The following is a 23,414-nucleotide window of genomic DNA, read 5'->3' as shown; positions in this document are numbered from 1 at the left end:
ACCAAACCGTGTTTCAGTGGCTTGCGTACAAATGTCACAATAAAAGTATCAAGATGACAGATACTAAACTTCATAGCTCCCCAATATGTATTTATGCAAGTTCGTTTGCTCTTACTATTGGTTCCGCTTAACACATACATCCATATACCATTAAATATTTGTCCCTCAACCATGATGCAATCTAAAAAATAAAACCAACGTGACTTTATTCTAGGGAGCCGGTGCAGACTATTTCCGGGTCAGAGGACATGAGAGAGGTATGACTATCTGATTTAAATGTTTCTTGTAATTCTAAGGTAGAATGCTTTTACTAAGAATTAGAACAACCTTAAGATCGCTACGGGGATCCTGTGTTATACCTTTGAGTATGAATACATGGAATGGGTTCCAACTGTCACCCTGCTTAGCTTAGTCTTTAGCTTAGCCTTTAGCATGTTAAGCTAGCCGGCTAGTGTGAGGAAGGGGATACACACGTATTTGATTCTAATTACAGGTTGATGACCTTCATCCTCAAGTTTATTGATGGCCTACGCCGTTGTCTATCTCGTAATCTCGTTGTAGCTTGATACCTGAAGATATAGCTAGGCTCAGTTGGAGTCGCTTACTGTTGGCGACTTGTTTGACAGCTGGACATTTGACCAGTTTACTCAGCCGGTTACTGTAAGATGACTGCTTAGTGTTGGATGAATTCGTGTTTTTCCCTAGGCATGTAATTATAATGGAACATTCAAATGTGAGGAGGTATGTCAAATATGTGTTTTTGTTTTTGTTTGTCTTCCTTAGACTCCCTGGCCGAATAAACAGCGAAGGACATGGCAGCCAATGGAGCAAGCTTAGAAAAAACTCAGAAACGCACTGGAGTCAAAGACAAACAGAACGGCACCTCTCAAGGTTTGTTCAGGCATTCTCTTTGGGTTGTATGGAGAATTGGGATGTACTTTCTCAAGATATTAGTTCCCTTTCTGTTGCCTACATAGTGAACTTTCAACGTTATTAAAATAAATCTGTGGACACCCACTTCTTTTAGATTCTTTCAGTATACCATTGTCAACTCAGTAACTTGTTAAGCCATAATATGTTTTTTTGTATGCTGTTCACCAGATGCATCAGTCAGAGAGAGGAGGGAGAAGGATAAAGAAGAGCGCCTATCCCTGGTGTTATGGAGGAGACCTATAACCACATTACAGTACTTTCTCCTGGAGACCCTCATCAAGCTAAAGGAGTTGGCAATGAAGTAATATATTTCACATTGCCATTCAGGTTGAGATCCTTGTGATTGACAATATACATTTTCACTGATGTTGGGATTTTAGTAATGGTTAGAAAGTGAATGCCCTTCTATTTGCACTTGTATCCACTTTTGGGGTTTTTTTTTTTTATCTTGCGTATTAGTTCTGTTTAAAAAAAAAAGTATATATTTTTGTAGGCTTTTGTGCCGTTTTATGGACGGGTTAGGTGTCACACTGCCACTTTGACACACTGCCACTCCAGTCCTAATGTATATATTTATTACCCATTATTTTTTCCTCTGGCTTTAGACTGTGGCATCGGCGAGGCCTGGTGTTCTTCTTCCTGGTTCTTTGTTTGTTCTTCTACCTTGCTTACTCCACTGAGGGTACACACCAGAACGTAAGATTTGAGCAGCCTTTTTACTATCTCTTGGGACTGATTTGTTTTTCTTCACTGTTAATATTCAGTCATCGCTGACACTGCTGTGTCTAAAGGTTAGAGCTAAGTCCAATTTTTTTTGCAGGCAGTCTTATCTTGCAACAGAATTGTCTTCTACTGGGTACTGAATAACAGCCACTTGTTTTCCTTTCATGATTAAACAAATTTAAGTGTAAGGTCAAGTGAGAGATTCTTTATATCCCCCTATCCCATTATGTTGAATCTGATTTATTGTAAGGCAGACTTTTCCATAAATAAAAAAAATGCAAGGCCCATGAAACCATTACATTTCAAATTTATAAATGGATTAAGGCTGGACCAAGATTTTAGGGAAAGCTGCCAGACACTTGACAACCAGACAGCTGCCAGACACTTGACAACCAGAGTAAAACGGTTAAAACACCTATGTCTTGTTCTTTATCCACTGACAGATTTTCTTTCTCCTTTCCAGTATGTCAAGTACTTGGAGGGCAAATTTCTATGGTGTGCCTACTGGGTAGGCCTAGGAATCCTGTCATCAGTAGGCCTTGGAACTGGCCTGCACACCTTCCTGTTGTATCTGGTAAGGGATCATTTAAAACTCTCCCGGATCACTTCTGCCACGTCTGCAATTGAGCTCAGCATCAATAATTACAAATGAATGAACACGAGCAGGGTGTGGCTGAGTGGAGATTCTTAGCAATAGGTTATCTTGGGATGTGATGATGAGGGAGGTCATTATTGTATGTAAATAGGACGACCTTTACAAACATCAGCTGGTATTTAAACTGTCCACCAAAGGGCACGGTAGCACAAACTGTCAAATGTCCTGTGACTTTAGAAATTGTCTGGTATATTATCCATTTCCACAGCTGCCAGTGGATGGCGGTCTTGTGTGACTTCTCTGTGTTCCAGTCCTTCCTTTGTCACCCATGTGTTTATCACTCTTACCAACAAACCAAGGGTACTGTGGCTTCTGTGCCTGACAAAGGATCACAGAATGACTCACTCGATGGCTTTATGACATTTGCCATGGTTATGGTGATTGAAAAGTTTGTAAATGGAAAGAAAGAAAGAAAGAAAGAGAAGTGATTCTGCACCACTACGCATTTAGGCCCACAACGTGGTTTTTTATAAAGTTAACATGTGCAGATGTCGGGCGTCTCGTTGTCTTTTTCCCTTATCTTTTCTTCTAAATAGATGACCTACAACTATTCTTTTACTTCCTTTTCAGTCACTGTAGCCTCTTATTTCTTTCCATTATGCAGCCAACCTCTTTCAGTTTACCTGGTCTGATGCATACGCTCTGTGTGTGCGTTTAATGTTGGTTTCTCATGACCAGTCATCTTGCCCCTTGAGTAGGTGTGACCTCATTCTCTTTCCCCACATTTCTCCACTCAGTGAGGGGATTTCTTTCCCACCCACATGTCATCATCCTCCCACACACTGAGCAGCCTCACCTCCCATATGGGTTTGATGTGTCCCACAAACCCTCCGTGGGAAAAACTCTTTGAATAGTAGTATTTATTTTTCTTTACCAGACAAATGTATTCGGAGCCTGAGACATAATCACCTGTGAGAACAGTTCAGAAATGTGTTGACCTCTAGCCATCGTTTAGCTGCATTGCTTGCAGCTACATTTTTTATTTATTTATTTAAAAACTCTGTTTCCTCTTCATTTAATCAGATTCTATGATATGCACAAATATAGTTATTAAAAAAATTGATTGAAGCCAACCACTTCATAATTTACCCACTGACCTTTTAATTTAGCACTTTGAGGTTGTTGGTGTGTAATGGTGCATTGTGTAACATAGTAGTAATAATAGTTACTACTTTAATAATAGTGTATTTTCACTATGCCCTTTTGTGTGAATTGGACAAAATTCATGGTCAATTTGAATCCATGTAGAACGATAAATTCATGAAAATTGCATCTATACATTTTCTAACTACTTCATTTATTAACCAAGGCCTTCTAATGAAAATACGAATTCCAGATGGCTAGGGTATTTTGTTCCACAAAACAGCATCCCTCATCTCAACCCACTCACTGTAGGTCTGCTGTGGTGAAGAAAAAACTGTACTGTGGCTGTACGTCAGATCTAAGGCATTACTATTCAACCCCCATGGAGAGCGATAGATTGAGAGCGAGGATAAGTGAACCCAGTGAAGTCACAGTTTCTGCTTGTGGTTGAATATTTAATCACAAGCACGTTATGATTCATCATGATGGTTGCGTTCCATATCTGTTGGACCAATATGTGTTTTCATAGTGTGGAAGATCTCTGGTGTAGGCCTAACCATCTCTTGCTGGACAATGCTAGCATCCGTTGGGGTTGGAGAGATGTAGATGGAGTTTGAGAATGTCTATACCAGGCCATAACGGATCATACAAAATGCAGGTTCTGCGTTTCAATTAGATTTTTAAGATGTTTTCTTAAAGTTGTGACTCTTCTGGTCAGATCTGACTCACTACCTCACAAAGTGAAGCATGTACATCTTTAGGAATGTCTGCCGGCTGGGAAAGAAAGCTCTTATTGTGTAAGCAAAAAGGCTTAAGAGGGCTCTCCACCCAGAGAATCACTGTGAGACCATTCATTGCGCTGACTAATTGCGTGCCGTGTCTTGCTACTGTCATCCTGGCTGAAGCGTTTTAAGGATTCATGACTGGGTGTCTCTGTTGTGGTCTCAGGTGTACAATACTGTTAGTGAGTTGCCAGGTGGGTTAGTCTGTGCCCCAACACTGATAAATGATACGGCATACTCACCTGTCAGGTGATTCAGGTGTGTGTTTGTGTGCGCGTGTGGTTAAGGTTACACACTCGTGCTTCTTCCCATGCCGGGGCATGTCGACTTGAATACAATGGGGCTTGTTTGTATGTGCTTACACATCTGCTTATTCGCTGTTATCGTCTTTCATCTATTGAATGCTAATTAATCAGCATGAAATCAAAATCAACAGTCCACACTTTGTAATCTGAGCCAAGTAAATGTAGATAAGAAGTTGTGCCAACAAATGTTCACAATAAGGGTTAGGGTCACTTTTTTATAAATAAATAACTTACTTTTCTTCCCTGTGGTATTTCTAAGGAGACTTGGCTTATAAGCATGTTTATATCCATATCCATATTCCAAACCTCTATCATGTTTCATTCTAAATGACCAAGTTGTGCATCACCATTGAATTCCAAAATAAGTATATTAAGAGCTAAACTAGTTTTAAAAGAACTGACCACTAAAGAAACCCCTCCAACCGCAGGGTCCACACATAGCCTCCGTGACCCTGGCAGCGTACGAGTGCGGCTCCACCGACTTCCCCGAGCCCCCGTACCCAGACCAGATACTCTGTCCCACGGACGGGGGACTGGAGGGCAGCGTCTCCCTTTGGACTATCATGTCCAAGGTCCGGCTGGAGGCCTGCATGTGGGTGAGTACCAGTCTATCAGTCCAACGTTTTGGAGCCCTTGGGCTGTTGCTTGTACAACCTGTTAGTAGGCTGAATAATAGTATTTAACATGAGAGAAAGAATCTATATGTGGTACGGAGAACAACCTCAGAAAGTTATTTTGCGAAGAATGAGATGGAGACCTGGTACTTCTAAAACATGGATAAGTCAAATTGGTATATTTGCCGATACATATAGCTAGGGAACTATGGCAAGGGTAAGGCAAACTAAGCAAGACTTTGATAGAACCACACCAAGAAAATGCCCCCCCTTTCTTCAGGCCTCCCTCCGAAGCTTCGCTCTAAATCACATGACTAGCCTGCTATCTTAAGCAATAGGTCTGCCTAACCTTGTGGAATGCTCCGGTCAAGCTTAATGAGCGCACGGGCAGCGTGTGAGCAGGAAGCATGCTAGGCTGGTAGTCAGCCAGGTAGGCTATCCAATCAGTCCATTTTGGCCAAAATAAATGATTTGGGCTTATTACAGGCCTGTGACAGCCACAGATAACAGATTTGTTTTATTTTTCCCAAGCATTTGATTTATTGATTGCTGTCAGGATATAAAGAGAATATGATAAGAAATACTTCTATAATAAATTAAATACCCTCCCTCGCTCTTAATGTAAGACTTGCAAGAATGTTAAATGTAAATATGAAATGTGTAAAAAGCAGTCAAATATGTTTGTGGGCCAACAACTTTTGGTGTGTCGGTGTGTTTGTGTTTTGTGTGTGTGTGTGCCCTGGTGTGTTAAAGGGGGCAGGCACGGCCATTGGTGAGCTTCCTCCGTACTTCATGGCCAGAGCTGCCCGCCAGTCAGGAGCCGACCCAGACGACGAGGACTATGAGGAGTTTGAAGAGATGTTGGAGCAGGCACAGACAGCCCAGGTCTGAGTCACACACATGTACACACGAAAACAATGCAGCGCACAATTCTTGTAATATCCGAGTTTCTGGTGTATGTTTTTGTTTTTTTGGAATTTAAGCATACAACTCTTCAAAGAGTCCAGGTTTTTCATCAGCCCAACAGCAACGTGGTTTCTAGTTGTTCACATCCACACGGTGCCATGTCTGCATGCTGGTCTAAATGACTGCGGTCCACTGGTCGTTCTACTCCCATCATGTGATCGTATCACCACTCTGTAAAGCACCATTGACCATAGGGCTTGAATTCATTACATCTAGATGGGGATAGGGTATGAAGTGTCATGCATGTTCAGTGAAGGGCCCTCCTTCCCCCGGTGCCTTCCAGTAAATGTGCTTGGGGAGAGGGGTGAGTCAGCCCAGCTCTCTTTAATCATCCCTCATCCCCCCCCTCCCCTCACTCTCTTTTCACCAGTCTCTAATTTGAAGGACGGACAGTTTTGTCCGAGCACGGCTCACATGACTGTTCTGAGTCAGCAGAATTGACACGGTCTGCATGACCTCCTTTGCCGAGGAAGCTTTAGGGGAAAGCACACAGGACCTAAATTATGCTGTAAAGGGGAGGATGTATCCAGTCCGTGCATTTGTTATCAGATTTCTTTGTTTTCAGGTCTTTGGGTCATTAGGGTATCTATCTTGATTTACAGCAACCAAATACTTTTATTTTTAAAATCTTGTTTGAAAAGCAGCTCAAATATGAGCACAATGATTACTTTGCAAATGGTAGCCTAAAAAAAGAACTTTTTTTCTGTCACATTGACATGTGTGTCCCATTAAAACCATATCAAAAGAGGATGCAGTACATGATGCAGTAAGGGATGTCTCACTGTTGCATTGGTAACCAACAGTACCAAATGGCCCATTTTCGACAGAGCCAAAACTTGTGACTCGACAAAAAGGGCTATTTATGTGGTTACGGAGTAAAGACTTACTTGTCAGATGCTGGTATTTGGGAATGCCTAAACTCCTGCAAAGTCTCTGATCTTTAGCACCTAACCACAGACAACTCACCACCCCAAGGGGTGTAGACCCAAACCCTGCACAGCTGTGCCGGCCCGTTTCTGTTTGTAATGATACCAAAAATGATCTGTCATTTCTCGAAGGTCTATATAGTGGGTTCTGTGTTCTCAGTAAGTCTTTTAGAAAGGCAGAACTAAAATTCGTTCAAGAAATTGTGTTTGAAATGTAACCTAGAGACTAAGTGCCATGAAAGTCAAAAAATGCCAGATGAAATTGTAGGCTGTGCGGTAATCACACGGCAATCGTGACGTTGCTTTGTGTTTCGCAGGACTTCATCACAAGAGCCAAGATGGGAGTCCAGAATATGGTGCAGAGAGTGGGATTCTTTGGGATCCTGGCCTGTGCTTCAGTAAGTTGTTACAAGTTTAGGGCCCTATGATTTCCGCGATAACATGAGCCGACAGAATCTGACAATAAAAACCGAATCTACTGATATATATATATTTTTTTTTTATTATTATACAGGAAAGTATTAAAAGTAACAAAATTACCATTTAAAACGGGCCTGTCTCAGTAAAATAACTGATTTCCAGCAGGTCCCTGTTCTGCAGCACATATTACATGTAACAGGGACAAGGCACATCACACGTCACATTTACAATATGCAGCGGAATGCAGCGGAATTCGCCATTATTTTGGTGAAATTCAGTTTGAGGGAAAAGGGAAACAACACAGGTGACATTAACGTCACTGAATGTTTAGCAGTCACTCCCACAACAATGTTAAAAAAAAAATCCCCGGTCCACCACCAAATGCAAACGATAGGTCCCGCTCCCGCTCCTAACAAGAAGCCGAAGAAGATGTTGAAGCGCCCGCGGCTGACTGCTGAAATGCCCAAATGTTCAAAAAAGCTTCAGTATTCGGTTCTAACCCCCAAATTCAGAGCCGAACAATATCCAAAACACTTCTATCACTCAGTTGATCAGCTGTTTTGTAGAGTATGTCAACATACTATCGATTGGAAATGCAAAGATACGTGTGATGACCACTGGAGGTCCAAAATCCATATAAAAAACAATGAACGCCGTAGCCAGGGCACGACCCTTCAAACCACAATTTGAGTTTATAAAAAAGAGTTTATAAGCACTTTATTATTTATGTCATGTTTTTATTTGAAGCACTAAAAACAGTGCAATGTTGTGATGTTTTAATAAATGTAGTCTTCTATCTGATTAAATTGTAGGAATTGTATTCGTTTGCATTTATTTGACACTCGTTCTGATGATTTAAATAGCTTAAAGTGTAAAAACGGAATTCATGAAAATTAAAACGGAAAAAACAGAATTTGGAAAAAATAAAACAGAATTTGGAAAAAAATAAAACAGATTTCATAGGGCCCTACAAGTTCTTAAACATAGTAAAAGAACAACGAAATGCTTGTGGAACTCTTTAGCATTACTTTGAACCTGTTCTATTGAACTATTTCTCATGTTGTTTTTTTTCGCAGATCCCCAACCCTCTGTTTGACCTGGCTGGGATCACCTGTGGTCACTTCCTGGTCCCCTTCTGGACCTTCTTTGGCGCTACGCTGATTGGGAAGGCTATCGTCAAGATGCACATACAGGTAGACGGTGTGCCCATATCAACTAAATGCAACATGACCCACCCTTTGTCTTTCTCCCTTCCACCACTCTGTACACAGTTCTATCTAACTAAAACGCATTTAAAAACAAACATTTTAGGGGAAAAGAGTGTTTATTCTGGTGTCACATTAGAAGAACCTCAAAATGAAGGCTGACAACAAGAGTAGCACTTAAGATCATAAGTGGGAGACTAAAACTTCCAAACATATGCTTTTGGGTCGACCTTCGGTTGTACCCTATTCTGTCAGGGATTCCTAGATGTGCGCAGCCTTTGGAACCATATATAGAACCGACAGTTGAAAGACGGCGCTCCTGGGGGTTCCTTAACAAGAGCCAGGGCTCCATGAGGGAAAAGTAGCCCCTCCGAGTCACTTTAATTACCAAGTCTAGTGTTGAGTCTACCACAGTGACTAACATCAGCCTAGACCGAGGGGAGGGGGTGTCTAAGCGTGAGTCGCCGTGTGATTCTGAACCCATCCCAGCTCCTATCTACCCGCGTCAACTTGGTACCACCCAGGGATCTCACTGAGGAACACAGAGCTTACAAAGGGAGCCGACACTAAAGGCCCCCCCCCCCCAAGCATCGTGTTGAGGAGGATGCAGACATCAGGGCAGGAAGCAGAGCAGACCAACAGAACAAGGCTGTGGGGCTTCTTTTGTTTTTCTTTACCTTGAACCCTCTACTTTTCAACACGTGTCATATCCTGTATTAGGGTTGCTGTCGTGGGGGGCATGCGTCATGCTATTCAAAGCTAATCAGTTTCATCGCCAACAGTCTGCTCTGTTTTTTTTTTTTTTTCAAGACCGGTCCTTTTGTGGCCGCAAGAAACACACAAGCCCCCCCCCCCCCCCCCCCCCCCCCAGCCAACTCTCCTTAACCCATTTCCCACCAAGCCTTATCTTGTTCACTATGATGGTTTATCCTGAGAGTTATTCCACCATAGAATTCAACTTTGACATGCATCGTGTCTCAGTCATAACTTCCCTCGTTCTTCCTCACAGCGCTGCAGAACTAACCGTTAAGCAGTTACGATTACTAAGAATAAAATCCTATTTTTACCCATCTCTATCTGGAATAGAGGATATTTGTAATCCCAGTTGCAAATCATATGTCATCTCTGTAAACGGAAAACCTGTTTTTTGTTCCCCAAGGTTTTGTTATTGACTGGGAAGTAACAAAGCTAATCCCCTCGTTTTGGTCCGTCTCCCTGCAGAAACTGTTTGTCATCATCACGTTCAGCAGGCACATAGTGGAGCAGATGGTGTCACTTATAGGGTAAGTCGCTCCCCGACCCTTTGTGTGAAAGCGAGTGATCAGCCGAGGTGTGCTGCTGACTCAACATCTCTTTGTTGGTTCTGTGGATGGAAGTATGTTCGAAAACAATTAGCAGATGGCTGCGCACCGGCGACGGGTCTTGTTTGAGTTGGCCGTTCCAAGCAAAGGTATTTTCTTTGTCGTCTGTAAGTTTCTGCGTTGGTGGTCAAGGGCGTGTGTGAGGTCCATTCAGGAACATGGTTCGAGCTCGGTTTGCTCCTCTCTCAGACGGGGCCAATCTCTCTCAGGAAGTGAACCTGAGGAACAAATAAACTCCCACCTCTCTCGGTTCACTTGATTGTAGATTTGGTTAATTTCAGGTTTGATTTGATTGACAATGAACATACTGGCTAATAGACTTAAAAAAATAACCTCAAACATTGCTTGGATGAAAAAGTAAAATATGGAAAAGCTTTCAAGTGAAAAAACATACATTTCAAGGGACCCAGTGGGCCTATTAGTATTACTAATACATTGCTTGGTGTTAGTGATGAGATGACTTTGTTTCCATTTTTTGTTCTGCATAATGCTTTTTCATAACTTTTCATAGCTTTCATAGCTTTTTTCCTGTGTGATAAGTTTCATTGGAAATAAGTTCTATCTGTTACAGCGAACCCGCCTTGTTCTAGATGAGTCGCTATGATGTGATACAGGGCTCGGATTCTGACTCAGCATGGAGTAGATTGAATGTTTTCTTCTTGTGTAGACGTTTAGAAAATTGAGAGAGTGACTCAGGCTTTGTTTTGTTTGACATCTGCTATTATCCTATTAAGCTTTGAGTGAAAAAGTAAATAAAATGTCTAACTATTTAGCTGTCGCCTCAAATCTAAAAGCATTGTTTTTGACGACGATACAAGAATATAAGACTACAGTGGAGTCAATTCTGTTAATCCCCCTGAAAATTCACATTTATACAATTCTATCCAAGTTTTTTTTAACCCAATAGTGAACCCAATAATAAACTAACTGATACAAATGATTAATTTGGATCACTAGTTAGCTAATCCAACCTACCATAAGGGTATAAACACGCCCTGATTCCACTACGAAGGCAGTGATGGTGGTAATGGCGATGACATCATGGCGACTCATTTCCTGGTTGATGGGGCTGACACACACACACACACACACACACACACTCCTGTAGAGACTTGAGGGGTATAAAAGCAGGGCTGAGAAGCTTCTGTTTCATTCCATTCTGCTGCCTGCCTCTGTGCAAAGCTCCAAGGGGTTGGATGGAGGGCTCTGAACCAGGACCTCCATGTAGCATAGGGGGGAGGAGCGGTACAGCTGTATCAGGGAAGCTACCCATACTGGAACTGGGTGTCTCGGGGAGAGGACAGCGGGCTGGATATAAGGACCTGAACCTCCAGTTTGGAGCTGAGCATTTAGAGGAAGTGGGCTTCAATGGGTGAGTGGCTGGACTTTTGCATTATTCTCTTTCCCTCTTGGCTGTGTGTGTCTTTAGGTCTGTGCCCAGGGTGGGACCAGCTCTCCAGAAGCCCTTCAGTCAGTACCTGGATGCCCAGAGGAACAAGCTGCACCACGCAGGGGAAGGCACGCCCGCGGTAAGAACCAAGATACACCCCCCTCTTGCCAACGCAACCTAGTTCAATCGTTGATCCTTGTGGGTCAATGATTGAGCCATTAGGAACACACCTGCTCCATTTGAGGGACATCCACACATGTTCATCCTAAAGAGGAGAGCACGTCCTGACAGGACAGGAGTCGCAAACAATACAAGGCTGAAGTTAATGCTGTATTATTTGTGAGTAGTTTTGTAAAGAAATATCTTTAACAATTTGTAAAGCTATTTTTGAATTTTGAATTTAGATAAATGAAGAATCACAAAACACTACGTTGTTTAATCATCGTAACCAAATCGCTAACATAAAAAACTTTAAAATACAAAAATGTAAATGGCCTGTCCTGCTTGCAGACCCTTTGATAAGTGAATGTAATCATACAGCTCCAGTGTTGACCGAAACGGTTGCGGGGGGTAAACCCCATTTCCAGTCGTTGTTTGCTGAATGTTTCATAAACAAGTATAAACATGGCTTGTTTCTATTATGGCTTGGCTTTTCAAACTGGTAGGACAAATTAAAACGTTGGTCAGGTCCCTGAAAGGGAAACACTGCAACCATGTATCACAGTCATCATAGTCTCTAAAAACCCACACATCGATCACACATGAGTGGTATTGTGTTGCTGCCGCACACACTGGGAGGTAATGGGTATTTTTTAGGCAGAAGCAATATTAGAGCATCGTCCACGTGTAATGTTTTAACCTTGCTGTCCACCACTCCTCTTGGTTGTGCAGGGTGAGAACTGGCTGTCGTGGGTGTTTGAGAAGGTGGTGCTGGTGATGGTGGTGTACTTTGTGTGCTCCATCGTGAACTCCATGGCGCAGAGCTACGGCAAGCGGCTGCAGCAGCGGAGACACTCGGAGGAGAAGACCAAGTGATGATGGGCGTCCGAACCCACGACTGGAAGGACAAAGCCCATTGGACACGTGTTGCCCCGGCGACCGGTCCCACTGCCCACCCGCCGCCCCTCCAGGGGGTCTCTCGACAACTAAACAACAAACCTCACCCTAGTCCCATGCTCAAAGAGAGGCTCCACACCAGGCACTATTGTTGTCCGCGTTCTTTTGAAGTGTGTGTGTGTGCGTGCGTGTGTGTGTATGTGTGCGCTGTTAGTTCTTGTTTGTCCGTCCTCGACCTTCGTAGGGTTCCCGCGCTCCACCTCCAAATACACTAACTCTCTCTCCCTCGGCCAGCCACTCACCTCTTAAATTGTGTTCTGTGTGATTGGTCCCACTCCTGCTGATACGAAGATGTCCGTCTCTAGCAACAGACTAACCCTTTCATAGACCTCAGATGTGAAGCGGCAGACAGAGCAGCCGACCGGGCTGCTCCGCTGCTATGCCTTATGCAAAGATGGGAGGGTCCCACATGCATTGAACACAGTTCTTAATTGATACTTACTTACTTGATTTGTATTTAATTTGTTTTTTGAGCCCGTGTGCAAGGTATGGACAGTCTTTTGAAGCTTGATCCGTGGATACAATGTGCTGATGATTTGAATAAGGTTAAGCGTTTATTATATTTTTTTCATTTGTTCAAGGTTTAATTTTAACCTTATGTTCTCTGTAACATGACAAAGCATTTGTTTTGTTTATGGGATCTGTCGTATATATTTAGAAATGGTAAAAAAAAACGAAGCAATATCGAGTCAGAACTATGTAGTATTGATGGCTTGCACATCCTGTAAATAACTTAATATCTTTTTTGGGGGGTACGTGCACATGGATTTCTATTCTCATGGTCTTTCTGGATATAACGGAACTCAAAACATAACAAGGAATAGGTGATATCATTTGTAAAGTAACATTGTTCTCTTTGCTTACTTGTTCCATTTGTTCTGTACATTTAGATTGAACCTTGATCAAAGCATATATAAAATGTCTTAATCATTGCCCTGGTTTCCATGTCTGAGTTTTTTGTAATAGATTTTTATTGTATTTTTTAATCCCTGATGGACGTCAATAAACGGTAAGTCAACTGGTACGTATTTCCCCTCGTAAGCTGCTTGCTGGTTAAGATTTCATTTAACTTGTGTAAAATCCTCAGATGAAGGCACCTGAAAGGTAGGTACAAATTCACTACCTTGGATTAGTATGCAAGCAGTCTTACAATGTTAAACTACCATTAATAATAATGCGTTAACTGCCACATCTAGTGTTGAGTAGTAAATATGCTTTGACCTTTTGCCTTCAAAAGGCAACCCAACTATATTTCTGTACTTTTACTTTGTTGACTAAATCACCAATGTCTGTCCTGTACGGACATGACTCCTCCACTTTCCCAGTGGCGCCTTGCTCTCTCCCGTCCCGTCAGCTAGCTTATCAGACTGGTGTTGGCTGCTCTATTGTCACGGCAACAACGGTCTGTAAGCTGGCTGAAGTTCTGGGCCAACGGCTTTGTCCACAGATGCTGTGTTGATTTGACTCTAGATTGATCCATTTGTTTTGGATGGGCCTTTACAAGTCCACTTTAGGAGTTGGCTTGATATTGTACCTTATTGAAGTAGTACAGAAAAGTTATGTTTGATTTATTGGATGTTGATAACAACCAGCATTTTGAAAGGGCTGTTAAAATACAGCACTCTTGAGTAACATTAAATGTTTACTTGTCAATCCATCACAATTAAATAAAAACAATTCATGAAAAATGTCATTCCTAAATACAATCTGTTACTAAGTTCACAGTTCTTAGTTTTGGATGCACGCAACTGTCAAAGGAGACAACTATTACCAGAGACAGCCCGGTAACTGGCTTTGAGAGTCCAAGGCTAGCACAGTTGCGTGTAACTAGATATTACTTGCTCTAGAGATGTAAAGCTGTCTAGAAAGTCTTCCTCTGCAATCCCAAACTTGGTGTATTGATGGATGTATGCCCTGCAACAATTAAAAAAAATAAAAAACGTAAACACAAATGTGAATTTTTTAGTAAAATATGCTATAATTTCAACATTGAAGAAAATATTTAGGGAGAAATAAATAAATGTCATTCCCCAAGCCACCTTCCGCAGATGAAATGCATTTTGTTGTGATTTGGTGTATAAAGAAACACCCACCTTGAAGCAAACATGTTCCAGGCCTTTCGCACCATGTTATCAAGAGGTTTCAGCAGAGTTTGGCTGTTGCTGACTAGCGTAGCAGACTTCTCGTACTGATTGAAGGAAACGGGGGATTTCCACATACTGAAAGCCTCTCTGGGTGGAAGCCATGAGGTGTAGAGCGCTGCATCCTGAAATCCATCTGTAAACATACACACATTGTTGGGTTTTCTTTAGAAAAGAGCGTGCTTGAGAAGATCTACGCCTATTCCGTGTTTATTACAGCGCCACTGTGTGCTTCATAGAAATGATCTGAAAACGTATTTCATGTTCTAAAATATGCAGGGGATTACAAATTTGTATATATCTTACACTAAGGTATTCACTTTCTTTATACATTTATATTGAATTTCACAGTAAGATTTAGCCCCTCCAAGGTTGAAGGCTGGAGAGACTATCAGAATAGAAAAAAAACTTTTTGGGAGTGTCAATAGTAATACTGTAGTATAGAGAATGGGAATTTACTGCTTCCATTATTTAAATCTTTGTTGATCAGCATTAACTATGGATGTGTCCAGGTTAATTGTAAACAATGCAGCTATCGTATACAAAGACAAACAAATAAAAACAGAAAATATTGATAGTTAATTACATAACACTCATACAGTAGCACATATATAATAACCATTTTGAACAATTTGCAACCATCCTGGTTAACAGTGTTTCCATTGTACCTTTCTTTATCTTCTAACAATTACATATAATATGCGAGTGCTCTGTCTCTGCGATCACACAACCTCCAACATGCTTGTTTTGCAGCAAGTGGCTTTCCCCCTGATTTTAAGTGCTTCTTTTTTATAAACCCTGTATGGTCATGTTCAATGAAGTCTTGTTAAAAATACCAAATCCTTACAGGATAATGGTATCAGAATATTCAAATTAAATTCTGAACATAAATTATTTTAGAATTTCTGGTTAAAAAATACAAGTAAAAAACATGAATTTTCTTTTTACAAAAGGTGTTGAAAAAAGCTGATATATTACGATCTTGTATAGCAGTTGTATTAAAAATAAAGTGCTCACCAGCTTCTGCACTGAAGACATCTTTCCCCCTCAATATGAGCAGATTGGCCAGAGACCTGTTGAAACCAGTCGTTCTAAAGCTGTGAGCCCACTCAGCACCACCACAGTGGACCGGAGGGGCCCGCACCTGCCAGTCTATGCCTGTAGAAAATATATAAAGAGGAATATTATAGCCAAATATGTATTTGTATACTTACATATTTAAAGATCAAACTTTGCTCTAAATAGCAAAGTATATTAAGAATAATACAAATGTACTCACAATATATATATACAGTATATATATATTCTTGTTGAATAATGGTAACAGGTATTTTGAATTCACCATGAATTGAATGAACCCAAGTGGTGCAAACTTCAGATGAAGGGCCGGAAGTGAAATGGAAAACATCGAGCAGCAGTACTCTTACGTAAACTGTGGAACCAGATACTACAAAAAATAAATTGAATCAACCCATATTGTTTATCAAGAATGATTTATTACACAATATTTACGATTTATCCGCTGTCGAGTCAGTAGACTCGAAGGAGGATTCGTCTTTCACACATGAAAACTATATGCCCTAGAGGAGGCATACAGTTTTCATGTGTGGCTGGGTTCCCCCCAAAAAAAAAACGATTAGTCTAGTGTTCACCTGGTTGAGTGGATGCTTTTAGTTTTCAGGTTGAAATGCTTCTAAGTCACTATGCGTACGATTGGTTGTACCCCTAGTAAACCAAAACATAACATCAACAGCCTCATTAGTTTGTCTTGCTACTACAGACAGAGCATCATATCCTTCAACCATAACGCTTGAACACAACATCAACCCCCAAGAAACATATCCAGTGTATGCATATCCAGTGAACACTTCCTGCCCTCCATCTCATGTTCGCTGCAATGGTCTGACATCATCTACCAACCACCTACATCCCATTCCCCAGGGTATATCATCTTCAGAACATGAAACCAGATGTGCCAGTGTGATGTGAAACATCCAAAGAGCTAGATATCATAATGGTAAATGTGTTATTATATACCATAATAATATATATTAAATCATATAGATAACATAGCGTAATGTATTTTATGTTCTTAATTGTTTTGAGCCAACTTGCCTTCCTCCATCTTGGTGTTAGAGATGAGCATCTGCCGGAGGTGCTTGAGGAGGCCTGGCCAGCTGAACACACTGTAGGCCATGGAGGAGCTGGCCACCTGCGGGATGCCGCACACACTCAGGAGCTTGTACTCCGGGTGGCAAGCCAGACTGCTCACCAGCTCACCTGGGGAGGAGTTTATTTTATTTATTTAACCTTTATTTTTCCAGATAAAACATCAAGAACAGTTTCAAAAGAGAGCCCAGCTCACAAAACACATTTGTCTCATAGCATATATGCTTTAGCATTGATATTTTGTCCATAGCTTCGACAATCACATGAAGGACTTATAGCGCTAATGTATCCGGGGAGCGTCTCATTGTTCCTTTTGTTCTTTTGCCGTGCCGAGCCGTACCGCACAACGGAGAGGGGCCGCGCCGCAAGTGAACACGCCTCTCGCACGCCTCTCACCCAGGGGGTTTCTGCTGTAGTCGCCGTACGAGTCAGTGGTCAGGGCGGGCTGCAGCACACTGGCCAGCTGGTGGGCGATGACCCTGTTGACGTCCCCGAAGGATATGTGCTTGATGTTGAGCAGCTGAGCGCAGATGCGGTGCACGGTGTCGTTCTCGTGCACCAGGATGGCGTCCGACAGCCCGTAGAGGTGAGACAGCGTCAGCACCGAGTTGTAGTTTTGCACGATGACCTGGAGGAAGGAGGAGGAGGAATTTAACTTGACAGGACAAGGTCACACTATGTTTTTTTTACACTTAATTCTAAATGAGAGACGGATATACATGCAGTGATGACATTGATTCACAAACTTAATATTAGATAGATAATATTCCAGACTCCCATTTTTCTCAGCATGAAATATGAGGCAGTGCTCTCTTATATGAACGAAGAACTTAGCCTGACGGTTTAACTTGAAAATAAAGCTTGCAAAACATATGGTACAAAACTCGGGACTGAGTATTCATTTGCCTGTTTGTTTTCACCATAACATCCAATCATAATATTTGCGTCCTGACTTCCACACATAAATAAACAAAAGCCAAAACAAGTGTACACTCACAACAGCCCTACCTCCCCGCTGTCATAAGGCCAGGTGAGGTGGTTGAGGATGAAGGAGTTGGGGTAGACTTCTCGGAGACACTGCGTGACATATGTGCCGACCCCGGACCCCGTGCCTCCCGCCACGCTCATCATAGTCACAACTCCGGCCAACCTATCACAGCGCTCCACCTCCCGCCTCACCAGGTCTTCCATAGCCTCTCTGTGCCGTGGACCGTGGACACAGTAACTATAGCAGGACACAAAAATATCTGTTGTGTGTGTATGTGCAGTGATCAGGCCCTAGTAGCACATGCAGCGATGTTTTACAACAACGTTGGTGCTCCTCCGTGATCTATTTGTTGCCGTGACCGGTCATTTATAGTCAACAAAAAAGATGAGCTCATTGGTTTTTGGGTTGATGGTGCTTACCCGTTTGCCCAGTTGTTGCCAGAACCCTGTTTCTGGCTAAAATGGGATTTTTCCCCATATCTCCACCTGCCCGACTTGGCTGCCTTGCTCATACTGTGGTTGATCACTTTAGGCTCCATGTCAATGAGCACAGCCCTTGAGGTTAAGTCTGTTGGATTTACACAAGAAAAAAGTATTAATTATGCATTAAGAATTGACTAGGTAACATGAGTAGATGGTGACATCTAGACAAGCGTGTTGATGTTCTCCATGTTTGACATTGTTACAAGATCCTGCGAGATAAGCATGCATCTTCGAGGGAAGATTAGATGAGAAGACGTACATTAGCAGTTGTAGGTCCAACCATAACCCAATGCATCATCTAAAAGAGTGCACACGATTGACGTCACGATGAACTTGAATGAACTCGGGTCACTATGGAGATTGGAGACGCACTTCGCAAACAGCTGGGGACGAATCTACACTGGTCCGTTTTTACCACTTAAGTTTAAAACAATGTGGAATCGGTTATTTCAAAGACTCACGCATGTGCCCTCGTGAAAGACATACTGGTACTTTTTTGGGACATTCTTAAAAAAAGTACGGCATAAAAGCGGCATAATGCCGCTTTTCCACTGCATGGTACCAGCTCGACACGACTCGACACGACTCGACTCAGCTCGCATTTTTTGCGTTTCCACCGCGGTACCATGGTATCTGGTACCTGAAGTGGCTGCTTTTTCTAGTAGGCCTACCTACTCGCTCTAGGTACCAAGCGAGCTGAGCCGATGCTAAAAGGTGACGTCGGCAGACGGCCGGCGACTGATTGGCCAGAGAGTGTGACGAAGTCACGAGAGCGACATGGCAACCATGCTGGTAACATCCATAGCAGCGCCGCAGCCAACATGTTCCACTTCTCCAACTTCTTCAACATGCCGGCTAATAATAGTAATGTGATCGATGTCCTCCATTGTTGTTATGTGGGTTCTGTCCATGTGTGGGTTGCGTATGTGTTGTTTGCGTCGCGTACACAAATACGTCACGGCCCTTTCGCGCAGCCGACCCCGCCCACGTCCAGGAGGTACTTGCGGTGGAAAAGCACCCGTGTTGCTACCGTGTCGAGTCGTGTCGTGTCGAGTCGTGTCGAGTCGAGCTACATGTGCGGTGGAAAAGCGGCATTAGAAACATACCCTTTGAATCCACTTATTCTGTCACCTCGTCAGTTTCATTCTGGGTTGTTTACGTCCATGTCTGGATCGCAATGTAGTCATATCCCCAGCCTCCTGCCGTGGTGAGACTGGCACCATCATGGTCATACGAGAGCGCAGGAGTCGAATACTACGAGCTCTGCGTAGCCCTTAAGTTTTAATTTGAGGGCTGACGTTGCATGTTTTTCCCTGCGAGATCTGGCAACATAGCGTCAACTGTCATGGTGACTGAAGGGTGACAGCCCAAACCAAACGATGAATAGTCGAATCATGATCCGCAACGCCGCAGAAACAGCCGTCCTACCGCCGGTGGTCGTCTCGTGGAAGAAGCGCGCAGTGCTGGCGTCGCTGTAACCCCTCTTCTGTCCGTCGCGGGCGTCCTTACAGATCACATCAAACAGCTCCTGGCCCACTTGGTTACCGCACTGTCCGAGCTGTACTGTTACGATGGACATCTTGCCAAGAGGTGACCAGCCCAACACACCTTGGTTTACGCCACTGCTGTTCGTTAGTGTCACATAAATGAAATGACTGATACAGACGCCGAATTTGTATTTTGAAACTGGTGCGCTTCACGGGCACTTCCTGCATGCGTTGTCTCGAGAGCATGGATGCAAGATCCGGTTCTACTGAACGGACCGCCCAATTAAAGGCAAAACATATCCTATTGGTTTTTATCAAAATTTTCAGTCAAGGATCGTAGATCAATTCATCGTTATGCTTAACATAACGAGCAGATCATGGAGTAAAGCCCTAGTATCTGTCAACTTTCAGAGACGCATGCAACAGTACATGAACACAAGCATACTCCCTCAGCTCTCATCCCCAGGTCACCGCCCCTTCTGGATGGTGCGCACTGCGCATGCTCAGTGTAGTAGCCGGTTATGGCGGCGACGTGTGTTTGTCCATGAGGTGGGGAACCCGAGCTATTCTCTCGGTTTGCGTGTCAGCAATCTGAATCAAACGCAGCCATGGCTGGGGTGTTCGACATCGATTTGGATCAGCCGGAGGAAAATGTCTCCGACGATGAGATTGAGGAGGTACTTTAATGAAACCCTTTCTAGGTGCAGTTGTGCCTATGTGTAGCCGCTAGCTCGGTAGGCTGCTGGTCGGCGTACGAGGCCCGCTTCCCCGGGCGCAGGCCTGTTACAGTAGCATTGGAAGCCCATTATGCTAACTTGCTGCCGTTTTAGAAAGTGTAACTCAGCTGTCAGCTGTCAGGGAAGGGTTTTAACTCGGCCAAAGCAACGGTCTATTAAATGCAGCGCTTCCTTTCGTTTTCATTGGGCTAAACCAGTGCTGTCAGATTTGCTCTTTGGCGTTTTGTTTGCACGTTTGCTGTGCCGGGAGACATGAGCCGTGGTTACTTCACGGTGTGCAGTAAAGAGAGACATGAGCCGTGGTTTCACCATGGTGTGCAGGGAGACACGAGCCGTGGTCACTTGTTGGTGTGCAGGGAGACACGAGCCCTGGTCACTTGTTGGTGTGCAACAGTTTATTTGCGCAAGTAGAGCTGCAGACAGAACCAACACGATCACTGTCCTCTATGCACCTCATCCCACGTTCAACACTGGGTCTGTTTCCCCCCAGGACAGCATTTACAATAAGCAACTCGACATTGATGTTGGTAAAGCTTTTAGTGCGTTCCTGGGTCTGCAACATGACAGCTGTCATTTGTCTGTGTGATAACCTGCTGACACCTTGGGTACATCCTTTCTTGCTGAATATCTTGCATCAGGCTAACATCAGTGTGACAGGTTGGGCAGCTGCCGTGAACACCCACCGTTAAACCCCTTTTTATTTCCAGAGCAAAACACAATATATCCACAGAGAGGTGTATATATTAGAACATGTTTACGTGCAATGGTTAAATTAGACACCGAAGTTCTGTGCTGTCAAAATCTGTTATGTTGTATTCTATGTTATATTATATGCTATGCTTTAGTGAAACAGAAGGAAACTGTTTAAATGGCACTGTTTTGTTTTGTTTCCTCCACTGCCTGGATTAGACCCAGATCAACGACTTCATGGACCAGTGCAGCGGCTTTGAGTTGTAAGTGCTAGCTACTGTGGTGTGCTGGGCAGAGAACATGCATTATATGGTTTTCTGACTTTTCTCAAATAAGTAGTAATATTAATGACTGATTTGATGAATCTATTGCAGCAACATGGATGACTGCGAGAAGATCGAGATATCAGAAGACAACGTCAACCGAGGGACAGAGAATATCAGACCGGAATGTTTTGAGCTCCTTCGGGTGTTGGGGAAGGGCGGCTACGGAAAGGTACTAGTGGTGCTATGAAGGTGACATGCCTCGATTAGAACTCACACTGTACACCAGGCCTATTCAACTAGAGGCCCGTGGGCCAAATGCGGCCCCTCTTACTTTTTTTCTGGCCCGCAAGAGGTTGCATGCAAAAAATAAATAAAATAAAGGAGATGCAAAGGAGTTGCATGCAAATCAGGTTTCTGTGTGTAGCCGGTGATACTAGCCAGTATCAGTACCCCACAATCAGGAACTGGCATCACTTATTCTGACAATGTTTGGCTCAACCGATACGTGCCAGTCTAGCTTTTCTCATATGAATGCCATCAGAACAAGGGCACGTTGCTCCATGACCTATGAGAAGCTGCATGAGTGTCTCAGGATGAGCCAAACTAGGCAAACAAGTCAGTGCAATCTTTCTCACTGACTCACTGGCTCAAAATGTCTCATATGTACAGTAGTATGTTTTGTGATGATTCAAACAACATTGTTGAATTCTAAATATGTGAGAACAAAATCTTTTATAATGATACGATTAAAAGTGAAGAAGGAAGGAATGCGTCTGACAAGTTTATTCCATGTAGTAGTATTATATATATTAAGTTAACACTACTTTAAGTACGATTTATTTGCAGCGATTCATTCACGTAGTTTTACTCTGTGTGGCCCATGAACCCCCAGTGGTTCTCCTTTTCGGCCCACTTGTTAAGGACTGCTGTACACGCTAGTAGTGTGAATCTTTTGGTATCTCAAGACTTATTTTTGGGAGTCTCGATTCAAAATCAATGCTTGTTTCTAAACGAGTCTTGACAGCGCTAAGGAAGACCTTTTGTAATTGCATTAATGATCGTAACACTGCAGTTTGCAAAGGCAACACCAACTAATGATTCCATGTCTTGTTCAGGTGTTTCAGGTTCGCAAGGTTGTCGGTGCTGCTTCAGGCAAGATATTTGCCATGAAGGTTTTAAAGAAGGTAACTTGTATGTTTTTTTTGCCACTGACCTTTTCTTACCGCTATTTACTTCAGGCAAGACACATGCATTTTTGTGAATGTTGACTCTGTCTGCAAATATTAGCTTTATCCCCCTGAATCTTACTGTTCGGGGTATGACTTGAACACTATTATACTATAGTTCCATTAGTGCCACTTCGCTGATGCTGCCTTGGCATGTAAAGCACTTTCTCAGCCTGTACGGATGTTGCCTGACAGTCGCGCTGCCTGTGCTTGATGGTCTTAAAGGACCGTAATGACATGACGCCAATCTTGTGCCACTCTGCTTCGTCATTGTTCTTTGTACCTAACCAAATGATGTGCAATAATACTCAGTTAAATATTTAGTACCCATCCAGTACCCATACATGTATCTGTCATATTGTCACTGTCACACCGGGTAATGATAGACAGGGAAATGCATATTTATTTTTGCTTTGATCTGGCCAACACTACCCATATGTTTGCTGACATGTGCGGAAGTACTTTTTCAAAAACGATTTCACATTGTTCCCACAGGCTATGATTGTACGAAACGCAAAGGACACTGCGCACACAAAGGCAGAGCGCAATATCTTGGAAGAGGTGAAGCATCCCTTCATCGTGGACCTCATCTATGCCTTCCAGACAGGAGGCAAACTCTACCTGATTCTGGAGTACCTCAGTGGTCAGTACAGAGCAACACACACACACTTTTATGGTCATGCATCAAATCTCAAATCATCTTACCCCTTCCCCTTACCCCTTACGCCTTCCCCTTACGTCTTCCCCTT

The 23,414-nt window shown here is 43.0% G+C and overlaps 3 protein-coding genes across 7 annotated transcripts in view; 2 read left to right on the top strand and 1 right to left on the bottom strand.

Annotated features, from left to right (window-relative positions):
• Nucleotides 1–60: 60 nt before the first annotated feature.
• Nucleotides 61–13,411, top strand: vmp1 (vacuole membrane protein 1). 4 transcript variants are annotated; one of them, XM_060074913.1, is made up of 12 exons: nt 61–257; nt 784–891; nt 1,102–1,234; nt 1,539–1,629; nt 2,120–2,230; nt 4,910–5,077; nt 5,849–5,980; nt 7,305–7,385; nt 8,484–8,600; nt 9,834–9,895; nt 11,403–11,502; nt 12,255–13,411. In XM_060074913.1, the coding sequence occupies exons 2-12, from the start codon at nt 813–815 to the stop codon at nt 12,396–12,398; spliced, it is 1,218 nt and encodes a 405-aa protein (XP_059930896.1). In that variant the 5' UTR covers nt 61–257; nt 784–812; the 3' UTR covers nt 12,399–13,411. The 4 variants fall into 4 exon arrangements, with proteins under 4 accessions (XP_059930896.1, XP_059930898.1, XP_059930897.1 ...); XM_060074915.1 differs by lacking the exon at nt 61–257 and adding an exon at nt 273–296; XM_060074914.1 differs by lacking the exon at nt 61–257 and adding an exon at nt 276–365.
• tubd1 (tubulin, delta 1) lies at nt 12,960–20,223 on the bottom strand. Of its 2 annotated transcripts, none has more exons than XM_060074907.1 (8): nt 19,688–20,223; nt 18,197–18,344; nt 17,798–18,014; nt 17,186–17,417; nt 16,736–16,900; nt 15,638–15,778; nt 14,573–14,756; nt 12,960–14,393 (listed from the first exon to the last, which is right to left on the bottom strand). In XM_060074907.1, exons 1-8 carry the CDS (start codon nt 19,836–19,838, stop codon nt 14,288–14,290), a joined length of 1,344 nt encoding a protein of 447 aa, XP_059930890.1. In that variant the 5' UTR covers nt 19,839–20,223; the 3' UTR covers nt 12,960–14,287. The 2 variants fall into 2 exon arrangements, with proteins under 2 accessions (XP_059930890.1, XP_059930891.1); XM_060074908.1 differs by lacking the exon at nt 19,688–20,223 and adding an exon at nt 19,366–19,644.
• The window catches only part of rps6kb1b (ribosomal protein S6 kinase b, polypeptide 1b), a 9,531-nt gene continuing 6,332 nt past the window's right edge, over nt 20,216–23,414 (top strand). Inside the window, exons 1-5 of the mRNA XM_060074905.1 lie at nt 20,216–20,423; nt 21,393–21,436; nt 21,548–21,668; nt 22,555–22,623; nt 23,161–23,308. Of these exons, the coding sequence (XP_059930888.1) occupies nt 20,355–20,423; nt 21,393–21,436; nt 21,548–21,668; nt 22,555–22,623; nt 23,161–23,308 (451 nt within the window). The 5' untranslated portion in view covers nt 20,216–20,354. The remainder of the gene's footprint in view (nt 20,424–21,392; nt 21,437–21,547; nt 21,669–22,554; nt 22,624–23,160; nt 23,309–23,414) is intronic.

The sequence above is a fragment of the Gadus macrocephalus genome, chromosome 16, assembly GCF_031168955.1.
Source record: "Gadus macrocephalus chromosome 16, ASM3116895v1".
NCBI lineage: Eukaryota > Metazoa > Chordata > Actinopteri > Gadiformes > Gadidae > Gadus > Gadus macrocephalus.
Note: the sequence above shows the minus strand (reverse complement) of the source record. Positions and strands in the feature narration are given on the sequence as shown.